The sequence below is a fragment of the Symsagittifera roscoffensis genome, chromosome 7, assembly GCF_963678635.1.
Source record: "Symsagittifera roscoffensis chromosome 7, txSymRosc1.1, whole genome shotgun sequence".
Classification (NCBI taxonomy): domain Eukaryota; kingdom Metazoa; phylum Xenacoelomorpha; order Acoela; family Convolutidae; genus Symsagittifera; species Symsagittifera roscoffensis.
The window spans coordinates 59,618,103-59,635,083 of record NC_087068.1 but is presented as its reverse complement, the minus strand read 5'-3'; the positions used below and the strand labels follow the sequence as shown (position 1 = coordinate 59,635,083).

Genomic DNA, 16,981 nt, shown 5'->3' with positions numbered 1-16,981 from the left:
TAGTAAATCGATCCACAAGGTTCAGGTATAATTAGAACGCGAGTAGTTCGTTAGATACTATTTTAAACTTACTAAGTCTAAGATTTATCCTGGGTCTGGTCAGAGGAGGGTTCAAGTGAAGGATGAATAACCGAAGTTCTTCACTGTTTATCCTAATTTGAATGATTAGTTTTGTTGAAAAATTTCATTTCTATTAGTCTTGGGTTTTTTGAAAGGGTTGGATAGTGAATCGACGTTTGAGGTCGTTAGACACTAGTTAATTTGGGGGGAGAACAAAATTGTTCTTTTTGATTCAAGGATAGGCCTTGATGATCAAGTTTTAAATTTAATGAAATAGAAAAATTTAATGTAGATCCAAGGATAAGCCTTGATCTGATTTTAGAATTCAGTGAATTTAAGTTTAAAATGGTTAAAATTGTTCAAAATTTTAGTTTTTGATGTTTAGTGAGCTTATGATTGCTGTTATGTTTAGGTGATGAAGCTGGGACTACAGATGATTTTTATGATTACTAACAATTTATTGTCATGCTACTAATTTTTGTTTTGTTTTTCAATAAATAATTTCCAAACATGTTTTATAAAATACTGCAGAATTTAGGAGAACGATCTGAGATCTTTTTATCAATCGTTATTGTATATTAATAATTTTGTTTAGCGCCTGAAATTATCATGAAGATTGACTTCAAGATTTTATGTTTGCAAATGAAAATCTAAATTCATTGCTAATAAGATTCTAAATATAAAAGTTTGTGTTGGCTTTTGCCGTACTATCATATAACTATTTGGTAAGTTTCTACTTTGTCATATGTCGTCTCTGGTTCGAGGTCTTCTTCCAATTCCGGTTAGTTCTATTATCGTTCGGAATATTGGCTCTGATCTATTGAGTCGTAGAGACATTTCGACTAAATTATCGTCGTATAACATTTTGAAAATGTTTTGTCTAATTTCTAATCTAATTTTGGTTTATTCTAAGCTATTAAGGTCTTGTTCGAGACTTATGGTCGCACCAGATGAGTTAAGTCCGATGTGGTTAACTCATAGAGTAATTTCGGATAGGGTACACCGTCTGCTCGTCACGCTATCTTATTTTCGGCCGGATAGATTCGTGCAACTTCTTAGTCTAATACCGATCCTAATCTTACCCTTATACTATCTAGTCTCAGGTTGTTTAACTAGTCTCTGCTAGGCTCAATAGATCTAGGGTATACTGGTTTATTGCGGCTGCTGAAGTTCTCTTGGAGAGGCAACTAATTTCTAAGTTAAATTCAAATCTCTCTGGTGCTGAAATTACAAGTAATTTCAGCACTTACAAATAAGTGGGTTGTTAGTTAGATGGATCATGATTGGTTAATATTAAATAATTTACAGTGGTTAAATATCTAATTTATCCAATCATAAAATGTAGTTTAGATCAGGTTCCAGTATACCAACTGGTATTCACTAATTCACTTTGTTTTTGAACTGACAGACTACCCCGAAAGGTTGATAATAAGAAGACTATTATTGCTCGCATTACTCTTCTTCTGTCAATTTTGGAAATGATGTTATTAGCAGTAGTGACCAAAGGAATTGATATTTTGGAAACTTGATTGTTTCTGCTTTTTCCAACTAAGCGCAAATCGAACCATTTGTAGCCTGAGATTCTAATTTTTTGATACAAAATTTAGGTTTCATAGCTTGAATGAAGCACAAATACTCGATAAACTAATGGGGGTAGGGCAGTCAAAGCGCGCTCAGGTATGCCCTGACAACAGGTCAAACTCAGTTTTTTCAAGTTGAATCTGTAATGCATATTTTTTTATCTGCTGACCATTCGGTGTATCTTGTATCATTTCCATTGATGATACATCTAAGATATTCTTGTAGTGAACGGTTCATACCTTCGACTAAGCCGTTTGTCCAAGGTGCATGAGATGTACGTGGTTTGTGTTTGATGTTATATAAATGACATAATGTGATGATTTCATTATTTATGAATTCTGTGCCGTTGTCTGTAACCAAAATTTCTGGTAGTCCGAATTTGGCTATCCAGTGTTCATAAAGTGTTGTGTAAGCGTAATAAGCGTTACAATGTGGTACTGGGTTAAGTGCTACATAATGTGTAAATGCGTCAACAATTACCATAATGTAGGAGTTTCCTTCGGATGATGGTGAAATTGGTCCTTTCGTATCATATGAAATACGGTGGTTAAAGTACAAACTTTGTCCTTTAAAATCTTGTTTTTGTGCTATTTGTTTTTGATTTGGATAAGGTTTATTTAGCTGACATACTATACAATCATTGCATAGTACTTTTATCCAAATTGGTGCATTTGGGAAATAAAAGTTTTGTATGAAATTTGAATATGTTTTCTCTGATCCAGAGTGTCCTTTAGTGTATTGTGTATGTGAAATGTTAAAAGCTATGAGAATCATACTTAAAGGGAGACAGGGAACTGTCGATTCATTTATTTGGTATTCTAGAAGGTCTGTGTTTTCATTAATTATTGTATTGTTGAGTTTTCGAAAATATCGGAGGAGTGTTTTATTTCCTAAAATTGTGGTATCTGCTTTTACGGGTTTAGTTTTATATTTGTGCCATGATTTTAGTTGTCTAATTACTGGGTCAAGATTTTGATATTGTTTCAAGGTTTTAATTGTAATTTTTTCTGTTGGAAGGAGAAAAATGTTTTCAATTTCTAATTTAGATATAGGAATTGTGTCAAGTGGGTCATGGAGGTCAAAAACTTGATTTATTGTGTATTTTGAATCGTTTGTTTGTGGTCCTGATAAATTTATTTCATCAGTTAGATTTTCTTTTTCAATTAAAGGAAAAAGGTCTTTTTTATGCGAGTGTTGTTTTACTCTTTTTTGTTGGGTGTTATTTTTTATCCATTGTGAATATTGAATTGGTTTGAAAGTTGATGTTCCAAGTAGATCAACTTCGTAGTGGTTATTTTGGCAATCTAAATAAAGTGGGAAGTGTTGTAGATTATTTATCTGTGATTGTTCAACGTCAGTTTTTACTGCATATTTGCATTCTAGTCGGGGTGATGTTTCGTTTTCTGCAAGGTAAAATTTTATATTTTTGGGTATTTCAACTGTAGTTTTACGTGTAAGTAATTCAGGTGGTGTATTTCGACTTAATGTGTCTGGTAATGCAAGATTTTTTCCTGCTGCCCAAACTATATGTAAGTTTGGAAATTTCATTAGAATTAATTGAAATCTGTAAACTCGGTGATTTGGGTTGGATTTTTGTGTAAATAGAAAAATGATTGGTTTGTGATCTGTGAATAGAACTGTTGGATGTTTTGATCCAAGTATCAGAAATTCATATTCTGTAAGTGTATAGATTATGGCTGTACATTCTCTCATTAGGGTTGAGAGTCTTAGCTCTGCTTGAGTGAATAATCGAGAATTTGCTGATATAAGGTTCATTTTGTTTGTACCATTGTGTGATTGTAATAACGCTGCGCCGATGCCAAAATTTGAAGCATCGCACATTGCATAGAATGGTTGATTTGGGTCTGGAATTGTATTCGAAATTTGTTCAGTTAGGAGTTTTTTAATTTCTTCAAATCGTGTTTGATGTTCTGTATTCCATTCAAAATTATTTTGTTGTCTGAGTATATTATAGAATTGTCTTAAGTATAATTGCATTTTATAGACGTATTTGCTTAAAAAATTTAACATTCCAAGGAATTCTTGGATTTTCTTTTTGTTTGTTGGTGGTTGAAGCTTCTGAATAGCATCAATGCGTGATTTTAATGGAGTGATTGTTTTTCTTTCTAAATTGTGTCCTAAGAATTTAACTCGTGTTAAAAAGAAATGTGATTTATCGGGAGCGGCCTTCAGATTTTCGTTCTGAAGTATTTTGTGATAGTGTTCTAAAACTTTAAACATTTCTTCTTTTGTCTGTGATTGCATAAAAACATCGTCTAAATAGGTGATTGCGTTTTTCTTGAGTATTAGTGGTCTAAAAATTTTACTCATAAAAGCTGAAAATGCTACTGGTCCTATGGATATTCCATAGAATAGGCGGTTGAATTCATATTGTTGATTTCCAATAACAAATTGTTAAGCGTCGCGATTGTTCATCGAGTGGCATTTGATTGTATGCACTATTCATATCTGCGGTTGTAAAGTATTTTCCGTTGATTTTTGTTAAAATAACTTGTATTGGTTCAATAGGCCAATTGCATTTTGATTCGTCTATTAGTGAATTAAGATATCTAGCGTCTAGAACTATTTTTTATGATTCTCCTTTTGCTAGGATGATAACCGGGTTGATAAATGTGTTACCTTTTGGTTGTTCTTCTTTGTTTACCGGTGAGATAATTTTGTATTGTTCTAAAATATCGAGTAATCTATTCACTTTATCGTGTAAATGAATTGGTACTTTACTTGCACTTTGTTTTTTGAAAACTGCGTCAGGTTTTAACGGGAGATGTAGTAATGAGCTGATTTTGCCAACATCAAAATTGGATGTTGCATAGACTGATGAATATTTTATTAGCTGTTTGGCTAACTTATCAAATTCGTCTTGTGTTATTTGTGAATGTTGGAAGTTGAACATTGTTAAAAATTTCTGTTGATCCTCTGTATAGTTATTTATGTTGAATGTAGGTTTGAAATATGGGGTTTTTGTGAAATAATCTGTATTTCTTTTTTCATTACTTATTATATTATTTATGGATAATTCTTCATTAAGAATTGTGGATTGACAAATATCTAATAATTGGAGTATATTATTTACGCGGTATGCTTTTTCATGCATTGGTGATATCGTAGCGTTGGTTTCGCAATATCCTAAAAGTCCTAAGGGTAATGTTACTTGATACGGTGTATTGTTGTATACATGTAACGAAATAATATCTGAATTCGAATTTTTCAAATATTTTATGGATGAAATTGTGATTTTGAAAAACTTATGGATAGGTTTGAATTCAAAGTCTGACATATAGAGTTGTTGTTTATTTTGATTTTTATCATATTGGTGAACTTGTTTTATTGAAAAATTATATATGTTTCCTGATAGTGGTTTCAGGTGTTTTCTTTGTTGGTTATATATTGGATAAAATTTTGAAAAGAATTGTGATTGTTTATTTAATCTTTGAAAAAATGTTAGGGATGTGTCTTTTGTTTTTGTGTACTTATCTTTGATTAGTAATTTACTATTCAAGATGTTGATTGTTGGTATATATTTAGAGATAAATGGTATTCCAATGATATTGTGTTTAATATCAGTGATATGAAATATTTGTTTAAATGGTTTATTTAAAATTTTATTTTGTTCTATTGTTCTTGTGGGGAGAAGAAATAATTGAACTTTTCCATAGTTTACCAATGTTGATCCTTGTGCTGTTGCTAGTTTACTGGAGGTTGCAAGGGGTGTTAGTTTTGGGTGTAATGTTTTTATCTCATTCCATGTGGGAATGTTTATTATGTTTGATTCTGCTCCTGAATCAATTAAAAAATCAATTTCAAGATCTGGTGGTTGAAATTCTTTGTTTCTTGGACTTTCTAAAAGAAATGGTATTGTCCAAATTTTTTCTTTGGGTTGTTCTTTTTGTATATTTTGATAGATGTGATTTGTATTCAAGCATTTTGTTTTGTCATTTTCATTGGATTTATTTACAGTGTTGATTTCGTTAGTTTCTTGTGCCGTTTGTGTGGTATGGATGGGTTCAATATAATAATTGTGAAGGAGTTGTAATTGATTTTCATATATATGTGATGAAAAAGGTTGTTCATATATGATAGGTTCGTAGTCATTTTCGACTGTTATCATATTTATGGAAATAGTGTTTTCTGTATCACTTTCTGTGTCTGATGATCCACAGTTTATTTGATTTAGTTGTAGTTCGTTATTTCCTGTGTCATCAATACCTGGGGGGTCTGATGTTGTTTCTTCATTTGATTGTACTTGATTAATATGTCTTTGATGTTTGGGTGTACTACTTCTGTAGCGATGTTTAGAATTACTATAATGGTTATTATTTCTTTGTGGTGATTGAGAATAATTTCTAGATCGATTATTTTAACTTGAATTTCGATTTTGTGAATTGTGTCGTGATCTGTTTTGATAATTGTCGTTTGATCTGTGATAGTTTGATCTGTTATATGAGTTATTTCTGGATTGATTGTTTGGGTAATTTTGATTTCGATTGTTCGAATAACTTCTGTTTCGATTATTTGAATAGTTTCAATTTCTGTTATATGATGAGTTTCGTGATTGATTGTTTGGATAGTATTTATTTCTTGGGTTTGATTGGGAATTGGATCTAGAAACAAATTGTGTTGTATTTGAATTTGATCTCGAGTAGTTATTTCGACTATTTGGTCGATTATAATGATTTTGTGAAGAATTCTGTGTACTTCTTCGTTCTGGTGATCTTCCTCTATAACTTGAGTTATATGGTGATTGATTCCTTGTGTAATTTGTATTGTTCGGAAGTGGTTTTCCTGAACTGTTGTTACTGTATACGTTTTTGTTTGGTAGATTTTGATCTTTCTTCATATATTGATAAAATGATTTATTTGGTTCTTTATACTTTGAGGTTTGTTCTGGTTATCTTGTTGTTTTTGTCTACATTCAGAAATACTATGTCCGTATCGTCGGCAATAATTACACCATTTTTTGAAAGATGGTTTGCCTTTAAAATTTGGGTGTTTTTCATAAATATTTAGTATTTCAGTGATTTTTTCAACTAGGTCTGTATCTGATTCCTGTATGTTATTGATATGTGTAGTGTTTGTTTCAATTCGATTAACATACTGTAATTTTAGATTTTCCGTTTCTTCAAGTTTCATTGTAGTTTCCGCTTGTTCTAGTTTGTCTACTAGTTTTCGAAAATCTAAATCGGGCTCTCGAATTGAGGAAGGATGAGATGCTCTCTTTTTTATTGCTATTTTCCTGAATTGAGGTGTTAAGGTCATCATTAAAATTTCTGTCACTTTTGTGTTTTTATAGTCATGTGTATTTAATGAATATGCTTTTCGAACTAGTGTTTCGATACGTACTGCTAATTGTTTGATGGTTTCGTTTGGTAATCTGCGAATTTCATTGCATAAAACTCTTTGGTGTTGTTTATTTCTTTCGGAGTCAAACATTTTTGAGAATTCTTGTGTAAATCTTTTCCGATCTGATTTTATTTCTATAGGTAATACTGAAAACCGTTTTTGGGCTGCGCCATCTAAGGTTGTTTGTATCAACGCTGTGCGTCGATGTATCCAATTTTGGTGTAGTGGTGTATTAATTGGTTCAGGTCCTATATTTAAAATTAAATTTGCTGTTACTGCATTTAAATAATCTTCTACAGAGTATTCAGGGTCTGTTCCTGTGAATACCATTAGTGGTTTTTTTGATGTTATTGATGATCCACCCATAAGGTATGGATTCATTGTCATTTGTAGTGATTCTGCGGCATTTGGCATTTGTGAAAAATTTGAAAGTTGATTTTTTGTTATTTCGTGTTGTTGAAGGTAATATGGGAGTGGTATTTCATTTTGCATTTGAGTTGGTTGATACGATGGTGTAATCTTTGGGTTTTGTGGTTGAATTGATTGAAAAGATTGTGTGTTAGTTGGATTTTGCATTTGTATTGGTTGTTGATTTCGTGTATCTGTTGGATTTGGAGAAAAAATTCTATTGTATGTATAAGGTTTTTGTGCTCCTTGTCCACGATATTCTTGGGTATACGGTGCAAAAATATCTGGTTGTAAATAATCATCATCAGATGATAAGTAATCCGTATGGTGAGGTGCTTGTTTTTTATTTTTATTTTGTTGAAAGAATGGGTAATTTTCACTACGATCCTGTGGAGGATGTGAATTAGTTTGAAAGTTTACTGAGTTGGTTGTTGTCATTGGGTTATCCCAAGAGTGAGAACATACATGATTATTGTTAGTTTTTTGTGGGGGATAGTTTGTTTTTGATGAATGTGCATAATTATAATTGTGTTCTGCAAAAGTTTTTCTTTTGAACGTTCTTCGTGTTTTTGACGGTACTGTCATAGGTCTATATGTTTGATAATCCATTTGTGAATATTTTGGATTGATAGTTTGCCTTTAAAATTTGGGTGTTTTTCATAAATATTTAGTATTTCAGTGATTTTTTCAACTAGGTCTGTATCTGATTCCTGTATGTTGTTGATATTTGTGGTATTTGTTTCAATTCGATTAACATATTGTAACTTCAGATTTTCTGTTTCTTCAAGTTTCATTGTGATTTCCGCTTGTTCTAGTTTGTCTACTAGTTTTCGAAAATCCAGATCGGGCTCTCGAATTGAGGAGGGATGGGATGCTCTCTTTTTTATTGCTATTTTCCTTAATTGAGGTGTTAAGGTCATCATTAAGATTTCTGTCATTTTTGTGTTTTTATAGTCGTGCGTATTTAATGAATATGCTTTTCGAACTAGTGTTCCGATACGTACTGCTAGTTGTTTGATGGTTTCATTTGGTAATCTGCGAATTTCATTACATAAAACTCTTTGTTGTTGTTTATTTCTCTCGGAGTCAAACATTTTTGAAAATTCTTGTGTAAATCTTTTCCAATTTGATTTTATTTCTATAGGCAATACTGAAAACCATTTTTGGGCTGCGCCATCTAAGGTTGTTTGTATCAACGCTGTGCGTCGATGTATCCAATTTTGATGTAGTGGCGTATTAATTGGTTCAGGTCCTATATTTAAAATTAAATTTGCTGTTACTGCATTTAAATAATCTTCTACAGAATATTCAGGGTCTGTTCCTGTGAATACCATTAATGGTTTATTTGATGTTATTGATGATCCACCCATAAGGTATGGATTCATTGTCATTTGTAATGATTCTGCGGCATTTGGCATTTGTGAAAAATTTGAGAGTTGATTTTTTGTTATTTCGTGTTGTTGAAGGTAATATGGGAGTGGTACTTCATTTTGCATTTGTGTTGGTTGATACGAGTGTGTAATCATTGGGTTTTGTGGCTGAATTGGTTGAAAAGATTGTGTATTAATTGGGTTTTGCATTTGTATTGGTTGTTGATTTTGTGTATCTGTTGGATGTGGAGAAAAAATTCTATGATATGTATGTGGTTTCTGCACTCCTTGTCCACGATAATCTTGAGTATATGGTGCAAATATATCTGGTTGTAAATAATCATCATCAGAGGATAAATAATCCGTTTGATGAGGTGCTTGCTTTTTATTTTTATTCTGTTGAAAGAATGGGTAATTTTCACTACGATCCTGTGGAGGATGTGAATTAGTTTGAAAATTTACTGAGTTGGTTGTTGCCATTGGGTTATCCCAATATCGAGATCTTATCTGATTATTATTATTTTTTCGTGGGGGATAGTTTGTTTTTGATGAATGTGCGTAATTATAATTGTGTTCCGCAAAAGTGTTTCTTGTGAATGTTCTGCGTGTTTTTGACGGTACTGTCATGGGTCTATATGTTTGATAATCCATTTGTGAATATTTTGGAGCAACCGAAGGTTTAACGGTTGATTGTAAGGTTACTTGTGCTAGTGAAGTGTTTGTATTTCTTGGTGTTGTTAAATTTGGACGTATTGGTGAAATACTTTGTTGTGTAGTTGTTGTTGTTTGGACGATTTCTTCATTTATGAAGTGTGATGGTGTTTGAATATCTTGTTGAGTGAGGTTCCTAGTTCCATTAAGGTTTTCATTGTGTATGACGGTCGAATTTAAACTGTTATTTCGCGTATCAGGTAAAAATGTATTGTTGTTTGAAGGTGTTGCGTCAATGGTTAATGGTATTACTCTTACATAATCTCTTACATAAGATATTGTACTTATTGCTTGACTTGAGATTGATTGTGGGATATTTATGAATGCATAATGAGACCATTCGGGGTCCCAAACGTAGTCTGACTGTTCTGTGATGGCGGTATCATCGTTTGAATTTTGAGGTCTGAAATTTTTTCTTGCTTGTGGAATTAAATCTATATTATGTGTGAAATAATCTATTATAAACCATGCCAAAATTTTTTGTAAGTCATGTTTTGTATGTTGTGAAACTTCATCTTTAGTGAAATTTTCTTTAATTATATGTAGGAAAGTTGAAAATAGTGTGATTTCATGTCGTACCTTTATATGTTTGGATGTCTCTGTCGGTGAGACATGTGGGATTGGGTTTTCGTTTTCTAATATTGAAATATGACTATATATTATTGCAAAAACTTCATTAGTAAATATGGAGTTTGCTCTTTGTGAGTTATGATATTGTATGCTTTTTATATATTCTAAGAATACTTTTGAAAATTCCAAATCAAGATTGTCTGTTTGAATTACATATTTGCGGTGATTCTGGTTTGGTGAGCTGAATTCTATGGTGTAGATTCCGTATTGTTGTGTTAAGTTACATATATCTTTCAGATAGTGATCAATAATCTGTCTTTTTATTTTTACATCTGGGAACTCTGCTTTACATGGGCTGATTCCGGGTTCAAACAATATTAGAAGAAAATTCTTGCAAAGATCATGTTGTCCTCTATTATCGGGTGCATCTACGAGGAAGGGGTAAATATCGTCATCATCTGGACTATCTTCACTTGGAGTGTGTGTTTGGCTCATTTTTTCGTTTAATGACTGTTATTAGGTAATTATCGATGTGTCTAATTGGTTGATTCCAATTATACAAGTGTACTGGTTTGTGTTTATATTGCTTTTTTATTCTTCTTTTTCCTCTTTTTGATGATTGTGATGTTGTTTCTGAGTCGGAAAAATATAATTGATCGTGAATGGGGCAATTTTTATCAATGGATTCTTTTAATTTATAAAGTTCGTCTAAATTGCTGGCTTCTGATTCTGAGAAAGCGTTTCTTTTTTTGGAAAATCTTTTTCGTGTTATTTGTCTTTGTTTGGTTATTATTTTCCTTTTTAGTGTTTGTCGTTTTGTTCTGATATATCCAACTGTTTGTGTGTGAGGTATGATTACAGGGTCGTATTTTTTGTTATCTATTTCACAGTTGTGCAAAACGATTGTTTGTTTGTTTCCTAGATTTTTAAATGACATAAGGTTTAGGATGACGGATGCAAAAAGTTGTTAGATGATTTCTATTTTCTTAACCTGTTAGTCCTTACGATTTTTTGGTTAGCTTAACCTGGGTCTATTTGTTCAGGGTTGGAGAGAAAGGTATATCGATTCCGAAGAATGATTTTTACTTCTTCGTGGCTAATATAAGCTAAGGTGTTAACTTACTTAATCTTACGTAGGGGTAGTGATTGTGTTCAAGGGTTGGAGAATAGTAAATCGATCCACAAGGTTCAGGTATAATTAGAACGCGAGTAGTTCGTTAGATACTATTTTAAACTTACTAAGTCTAAGATTTATCCTGGGTCTGGTAAGAGGAGGGTTCAAGTGAAGGATGAATAACCGAAATTCTTCACTGTTTATCCTAATTTGAATGATTAGTTTTGTTGAAAAATTTCTATTAGTCTTGGGTTTTTTGAAAGGGTTGGATAGTGAATCGACGTTTGAGGTCGTTAGACACTAGTTAATTGGGGGGGGGGGGGGAGAACAAAATTGTTCTTTTTGATCCAAGGATAGGCCTTGATGATCAAGTTTTAAATTTAATGAAATAGAAAAATTTAATGTAGATCCAAGGATAAGCCTTGATCTGATTTTAAAATTAAGTGAATTTAAGTTTAAAATGGTTTAAATTGTTCAAAATTTTAGTTTTTGATGTTTAGTGAGCTTATGATTGCTGTTATGTTTAGGTGATGAAGCTGGGACTACAGATGATTTTTATGATTACTAACAATTTATTGTCATGCTACTAATTTTTGTTTTGTTTTTCAATAAATATTTTCCAAACATGTTTTATAAAATACTGCAGAATTTAGGAGAACGATCTGAGATCTTTTTATCAATCGTTATTGTATATTAATAATTTTGTTTAGCGCCTGAAATGATCATGAAGATTGACTTCAAGATTTTATGTTTGCAAATGAAAATCTAAATTCATTGCTAATAAGATTCTAAATATAAAAGTTTGTGTTGGCTTTTGCCGTACTATCATATAACTATTTGGTAAGTTTCTACTTTGTCATATGTCGTCTCTGGTTCGAGGTCTTCTTCCAATTCCGGTTAGTTCTATTATCGTTCGGAATATTGGCTCTGATCTATTCAGTCGTAGAGACATTTCGATTAAATTATCGTCGTATAACATTTTGAAAATGTTTTGTCTAATTTCTAATCTAATTTTGGTTTATTCTAAGCTATTAAGGTCTTGTTCGAGACTTATGGTCGCACCAGATGAGTTAAGTCCGATGTGGTTAACTCATAGAGTAATTTCGGATAGGGTACACCGTCTGCTCGTCACGCTATCTTATTTTCGGCCGGATAGATTCGTGCAACTTCTTAGTCTAATACCGATCCTAATCTTACCCTTATACTATCTAGTCTCAGGTTGCTTAACTAGTCTCTGCTAGGCTCAATAGATCTAGGGTATACTGGTTTATTGCGGCTGCTGAAGTTCTCTTGGAGAGGCAACTAATTTCTAAGTTAAATTCAAATCTCTCTGGTGCTGAAATTACAAGTAATTTCAGCACTTACAAATAAGTGGGTTGTTAGTTAGATGGATCATGATTGGTTAATATTAAATACTTTACAGTGGTAAAATATCTAATTTATCCAATCATAAAATGTAGTTTAGATCAGGTTCCAGTATACCAACTGGTATTCACTAATTCACTTTGTTTTTGAACTGACAGACTACTCCGAAAGGTTGATAATAAGAAGACTATTATTGCTCGCATTACTCTTCTTCTGTCAATTTTGGAAATGATGTTATTAGCAGTAGTGACCAAAGGAATTGATATTTTGGAAACTTGATTGTTTCTGCTTTTTCCAACTAAGCGCAAATCGAACCATTTGTAGCCTGAGATTCTAATTTTTTGATACAAAATTTAGGTTTCATAGCTTGAATGAAGCACAAATACTCGATAAACTAATGGGGGTAGGGCAGTCAAAGCGCGCTCAGGTATGCCCTGACAACAGGTCAAACTCAGTTTTTTCAAGTTGAATCTGTAATGCATAAGCAGCATGATGAATCTACCTCGTTCGAAATCCTTCTGAATCATGGAAGCTACATTCTTTTACTCTTTGCTCCCCTTCTTTCACCGCTTCTTTCGCCTAAATTAATTTTCGCCTAAAATAGCCGCCCCCGTAAATCACGTATCAAAACGAAATCGCGGTTTCTCAACGATTGAAAATAAACAAGTTGATATTGTGCTTGCGTGCGTTTTTAAGCGTTAAAAACAGTTTACTGTATTACAGATTGAGTATTATACAAACCGTGTAAGCTTTATATCAACCTACATAAAACAGTTACTGCTGATTCGAACTTACACAGCATGTATCTCCAGTTTGGTTTGTATATTTTGGAGTGTCATACAAAACCGGGAAGGTAGCCAACCGCAATAATAGATGTTTCGATAGTTTTTCGTATAATAAAATAAAAGCCAATTCAGGCTGGGGTCTTTTATTTAATCCTACTTTCTAAATTTAGCGATTTTAAATGATTGGGATCAATTGAGCAATCTCTCCCCTCTCCACCCCGTTGCCATTCTCGCGTAGGGGGAGATAGCTCAACTCGATAGGCACTTGAGACATGTTTTGAACCATTTGAAAATAGTTTGGACGTAATGAAATCGTGAGTCAGATTCTCCAAGGAATCCGTAACACCAAACTTCACAATATCACAACAAAAAAATTACTTCCAGAAATCACTAAAATTGTTGCACACAGGGGCGGATCTTGGATTTTTTTGAGGGGGGGGGCGGATTTTCAAACATTTTACGAAAATTTTGACGACCTTTTTTTTTAGGTCGACCAAATTGATTTTCCGAGCTCTTCTAAAGCACTAAAAGGTCCCTGTTTTTGCCAAATTTTCTGTGCCGCAGGCAAATTTTTGAAAAACAGATCAAAAAAGCCGTTTTTAGGCATTTTTCGAAAAAAATTTGAAAAAAATCGCGTTTTTATGGCGCGCGCTCCCCCTCTAAGTTAGTATATATTGGCGCCAAAGGCGCCTTTAGAAAAGTTTTAGGGTCGGTCGGCAAAAAATGGATTTCTTAAAAAGTATCAAAGGGGCCCTTTGGGTCGGCAGGGGGTCGAATCCCTGAGCAGGGGGGGGGGGGGCGTCCGCCCCCCCCCCCCCCCCTAAATCCGCCCCTGATTGCACATAACGCCGACTTCTGCTTTAAATGGAAAAAAAAACTGCTTTTGCGTACATTAATAAGGTGTTACGGAGAAAAATTTTGGTATCCAAATACAAGGTTATAGCACCAACCATGGTTACTTGTTTTCTTCGAGGCAATAGTTGCCCAAACAAAATTTCGTTAAAAAAATATTTTGTTTGATTGTGCAAATGAAAATGATTGTGCAAAATATATGTAGCCAATAGGAACGTCTAACGATTCTGATTAGTTAAAAGTTTTCTATCATTGGGTCTCTCTACGAGAAAGGTAGAAATGATGCCGCGAACAGGTGCACTGATTGGTTTGATTAATGCAATTGCGATCACTTCAGCCGGTTTTTAACAAAGCCGAATTTTGAGCAGATGTGAAGGTGTTCATTTTTTACCGGAGCTGCTTTTTATTGTCTGCCTTTTTCTGAGTTATTTTCTGGTCTGTTTAAAACTGAAAAAAATGAATAATTAGCCAAACATTCTCTATTTTTTGGCAAATTTGGCTGATATATGAGTCGACTTAAAATTCTGAATTAAACAAATTGAGATCTTGCTGAAATTTGGTTGGCTTCCCTAAGCCAATCAGATTGAAGCAAATTAGTTTTAGTTGAAAGTGTAGAAATATTGATGTTCGGGCGGAATAAGTAAAAAGACCCCAGGCAAGATTAGCGGTCTATAATTAAGAAAAGTTCAAGGGTTCTTCAAATCAGGATTGTTTAGTTGATTTTTTGCAAGTTTTTAAATCTAATTTTTAACTGAATATTATTTTTTGCCGTGAATGAGCCGAAATCTTTTTGTAAGCCATGTACTTTAATACACATTAAGCATTAAGCGTTAGCATGGAAAGACATTCATGTATACAGGTTTGATTATCTCAAATAGTCTTGTTAAATATTTCACAATTACCTTAACTTGAAGAAAAATCAAAAATTCACATTTTCTCTCAATATGGGAATAGACAATTTGGAAAGCTTGGACTATATCGTGAATCAACTCAAAAGACTCACCGGCACCGACTCTTTTCCACCTCCTCGTATCGAGGTTGGCGTCATATCTCCTACTATCCATCTCGCCTGGTATGAATCTGAATAGTCGATTGGTAGAGCATCTATCCACACCAACACCTCTATCATGCCACCTGAAACAGCGGGAATACTTATATTTTGTTTCAATGGGTTAGTCACATGGGTCTAAGATCTCTTAAATTAATTACTTTTCCTTTATTTCAAAAATTCATACCCTTTTTTCAATTCAGTTGTTCTGGCTTGTAAATTTCACTGGCCCTTTCGCAATTTCTACAAATTGTGCATCTTCAACTGAATGGACGTCAATTTACTGCACTTCAGTAATTACCGTGTACTAATTGTTTCAACTATCCATGATGTTTCTGATTGGTATTATTTATCGTCAGGTGGTGGTGTATCCTCTCTTATTCGAGATATCTTGAACGGCATTATTTTATGTAACTCACTAGTGGAATGAACTGTTAGATTGAAGTGCTGCAGCTCGAGACAGAACATTGTGCCTCCCTCTTCCAATCCACTCATCAGAGTCAAGTTCAACTGCTTGAACATGAACTCTGTGTGAGTTTGTTCAAACAGAATGGGCCATCCTCGGGGTTTCAATTTTCCCTCTATGACCAGCTCAACGTGGATTCCATCGAGGTCTGCAGGATCACTTCCACTCCTGCAGAAAATTTCAATCATTCATTTATCACTCGAACTAGATGCGAGAAAAAAAAACATTCAAGTGGGAACACTTCGTTTCGGCCTTTCGGTTTATTCTTTTCAGCCATCCAATTGAATTGAAGTTCAGTCATAAAAATGGAAACAAAACCATCTCCGATCGATATTCTCCTATGTTTTTCCACGTAAGGTTGAAATTTTGATTATGTGGCGAACGGCGTCTCTAATAGACCTTTTTATAAGATTTACAAACGTGAAACTTACTGAATTTTGATATGCTCGAGACATATTGAGTTGTTTTTGAGGTCCTTTGTCATCTCGCAACTAGACAAGTCTAGCGTGGGGGTCTTGTGATTGAACAAACTGTACCCAAACTTACAGTCTGTACCGTTGAATCCTTAAACACGAAAATTTATCACCTTTTTTGTTATGAACACTTAACTAAGATTCTTGTTAAGAATTTATCTGAATTAGGAAGTGTTTTCAGAGGATTTGAATTGTAACCTGGATAGTAACTTCCAGAGGTGTAAAGATATCCAAAGTGATTCCGGTTCTTTTCACATGCTTCTAACTGGTTGTTTGAGTCTCCATAAATTGAAGCAAGGAAACAGCTGAACAAGAAAGCAAATGCCAAAAGCATAGTAGAAGTGATCATTTGGGGTTTAAAATTAAACAACTGGTTCGTGAAGAATGAGGCTAAAAGTTACGACTGGCTGGTGTAACGTAACAACTATTTTTATCTGTCACTCTGGCACACAAACACATGGTTCGAATGATGTTAGGCCATTTAAATTGTTACTGGCCGCACTAATGGAGGACAAGTTCGGCAGCCGCCGTTTAGTTATACCATATACGGATATGCATATACCATATACGGATCAAAAACCAAAAAAAAACTTGTTTGCAAATGAGTGAATGAAGTCGAATACTCGTCAAAAATGATTATGCTTATTCAATTATGGTCATTTGTTTAACAATAAAAGAATACAAACATTCGGTTTAAATAACGTTATAACACCATCAGCTTACATCAGTCAAGTTATAAATAAAGAAAAATTAATTCGGCTCAAAGCAATGGTATCTGCACAAAGGTGGCCGGTTAATGAGCATAATGGTCTAAGAG

The 16,981-nt window shown here is 33.5% G+C and overlaps 1 protein-coding gene across 2 annotated transcripts in view; it reads right to left on the bottom strand.

Annotated features, from left to right (window-relative positions):
* Positions 1 to 16,725, bottom strand: part of LOC134851611 (uncharacterized) — a 36,089-nt gene extending 19,364 nt beyond the window's left edge. Inside the window, exons 1-5 of one of the 2 annotated variants that reach the window (XM_063867767.1) lie at positions 16,363 to 16,725; positions 16,123 to 16,255; positions 15,645 to 15,859; positions 15,181 to 15,311; positions 13,043 to 13,119 (exon numbers count right to left, since the gene is read on the bottom strand). In XM_063867767.1, coding sequence (XP_063723837.1) covers positions 13,043 to 13,119; positions 15,181 to 15,311; positions 15,645 to 15,859; positions 16,123 to 16,255; positions 16,363 to 16,513 — 707 coding nt within the window. In that variant the 5' untranslated portion in view covers positions 16,514 to 16,725. The remainder of the gene's footprint in view (positions 1 to 13,042; positions 13,120 to 15,180; positions 15,312 to 15,644; positions 15,860 to 16,122; positions 16,256 to 16,362) is intronic. The other variant, XM_063867766.1, reaches the window with a different exon arrangement.
* Between the last annotated feature and the right edge of the window lie 256 nt (positions 16,726 to 16,981).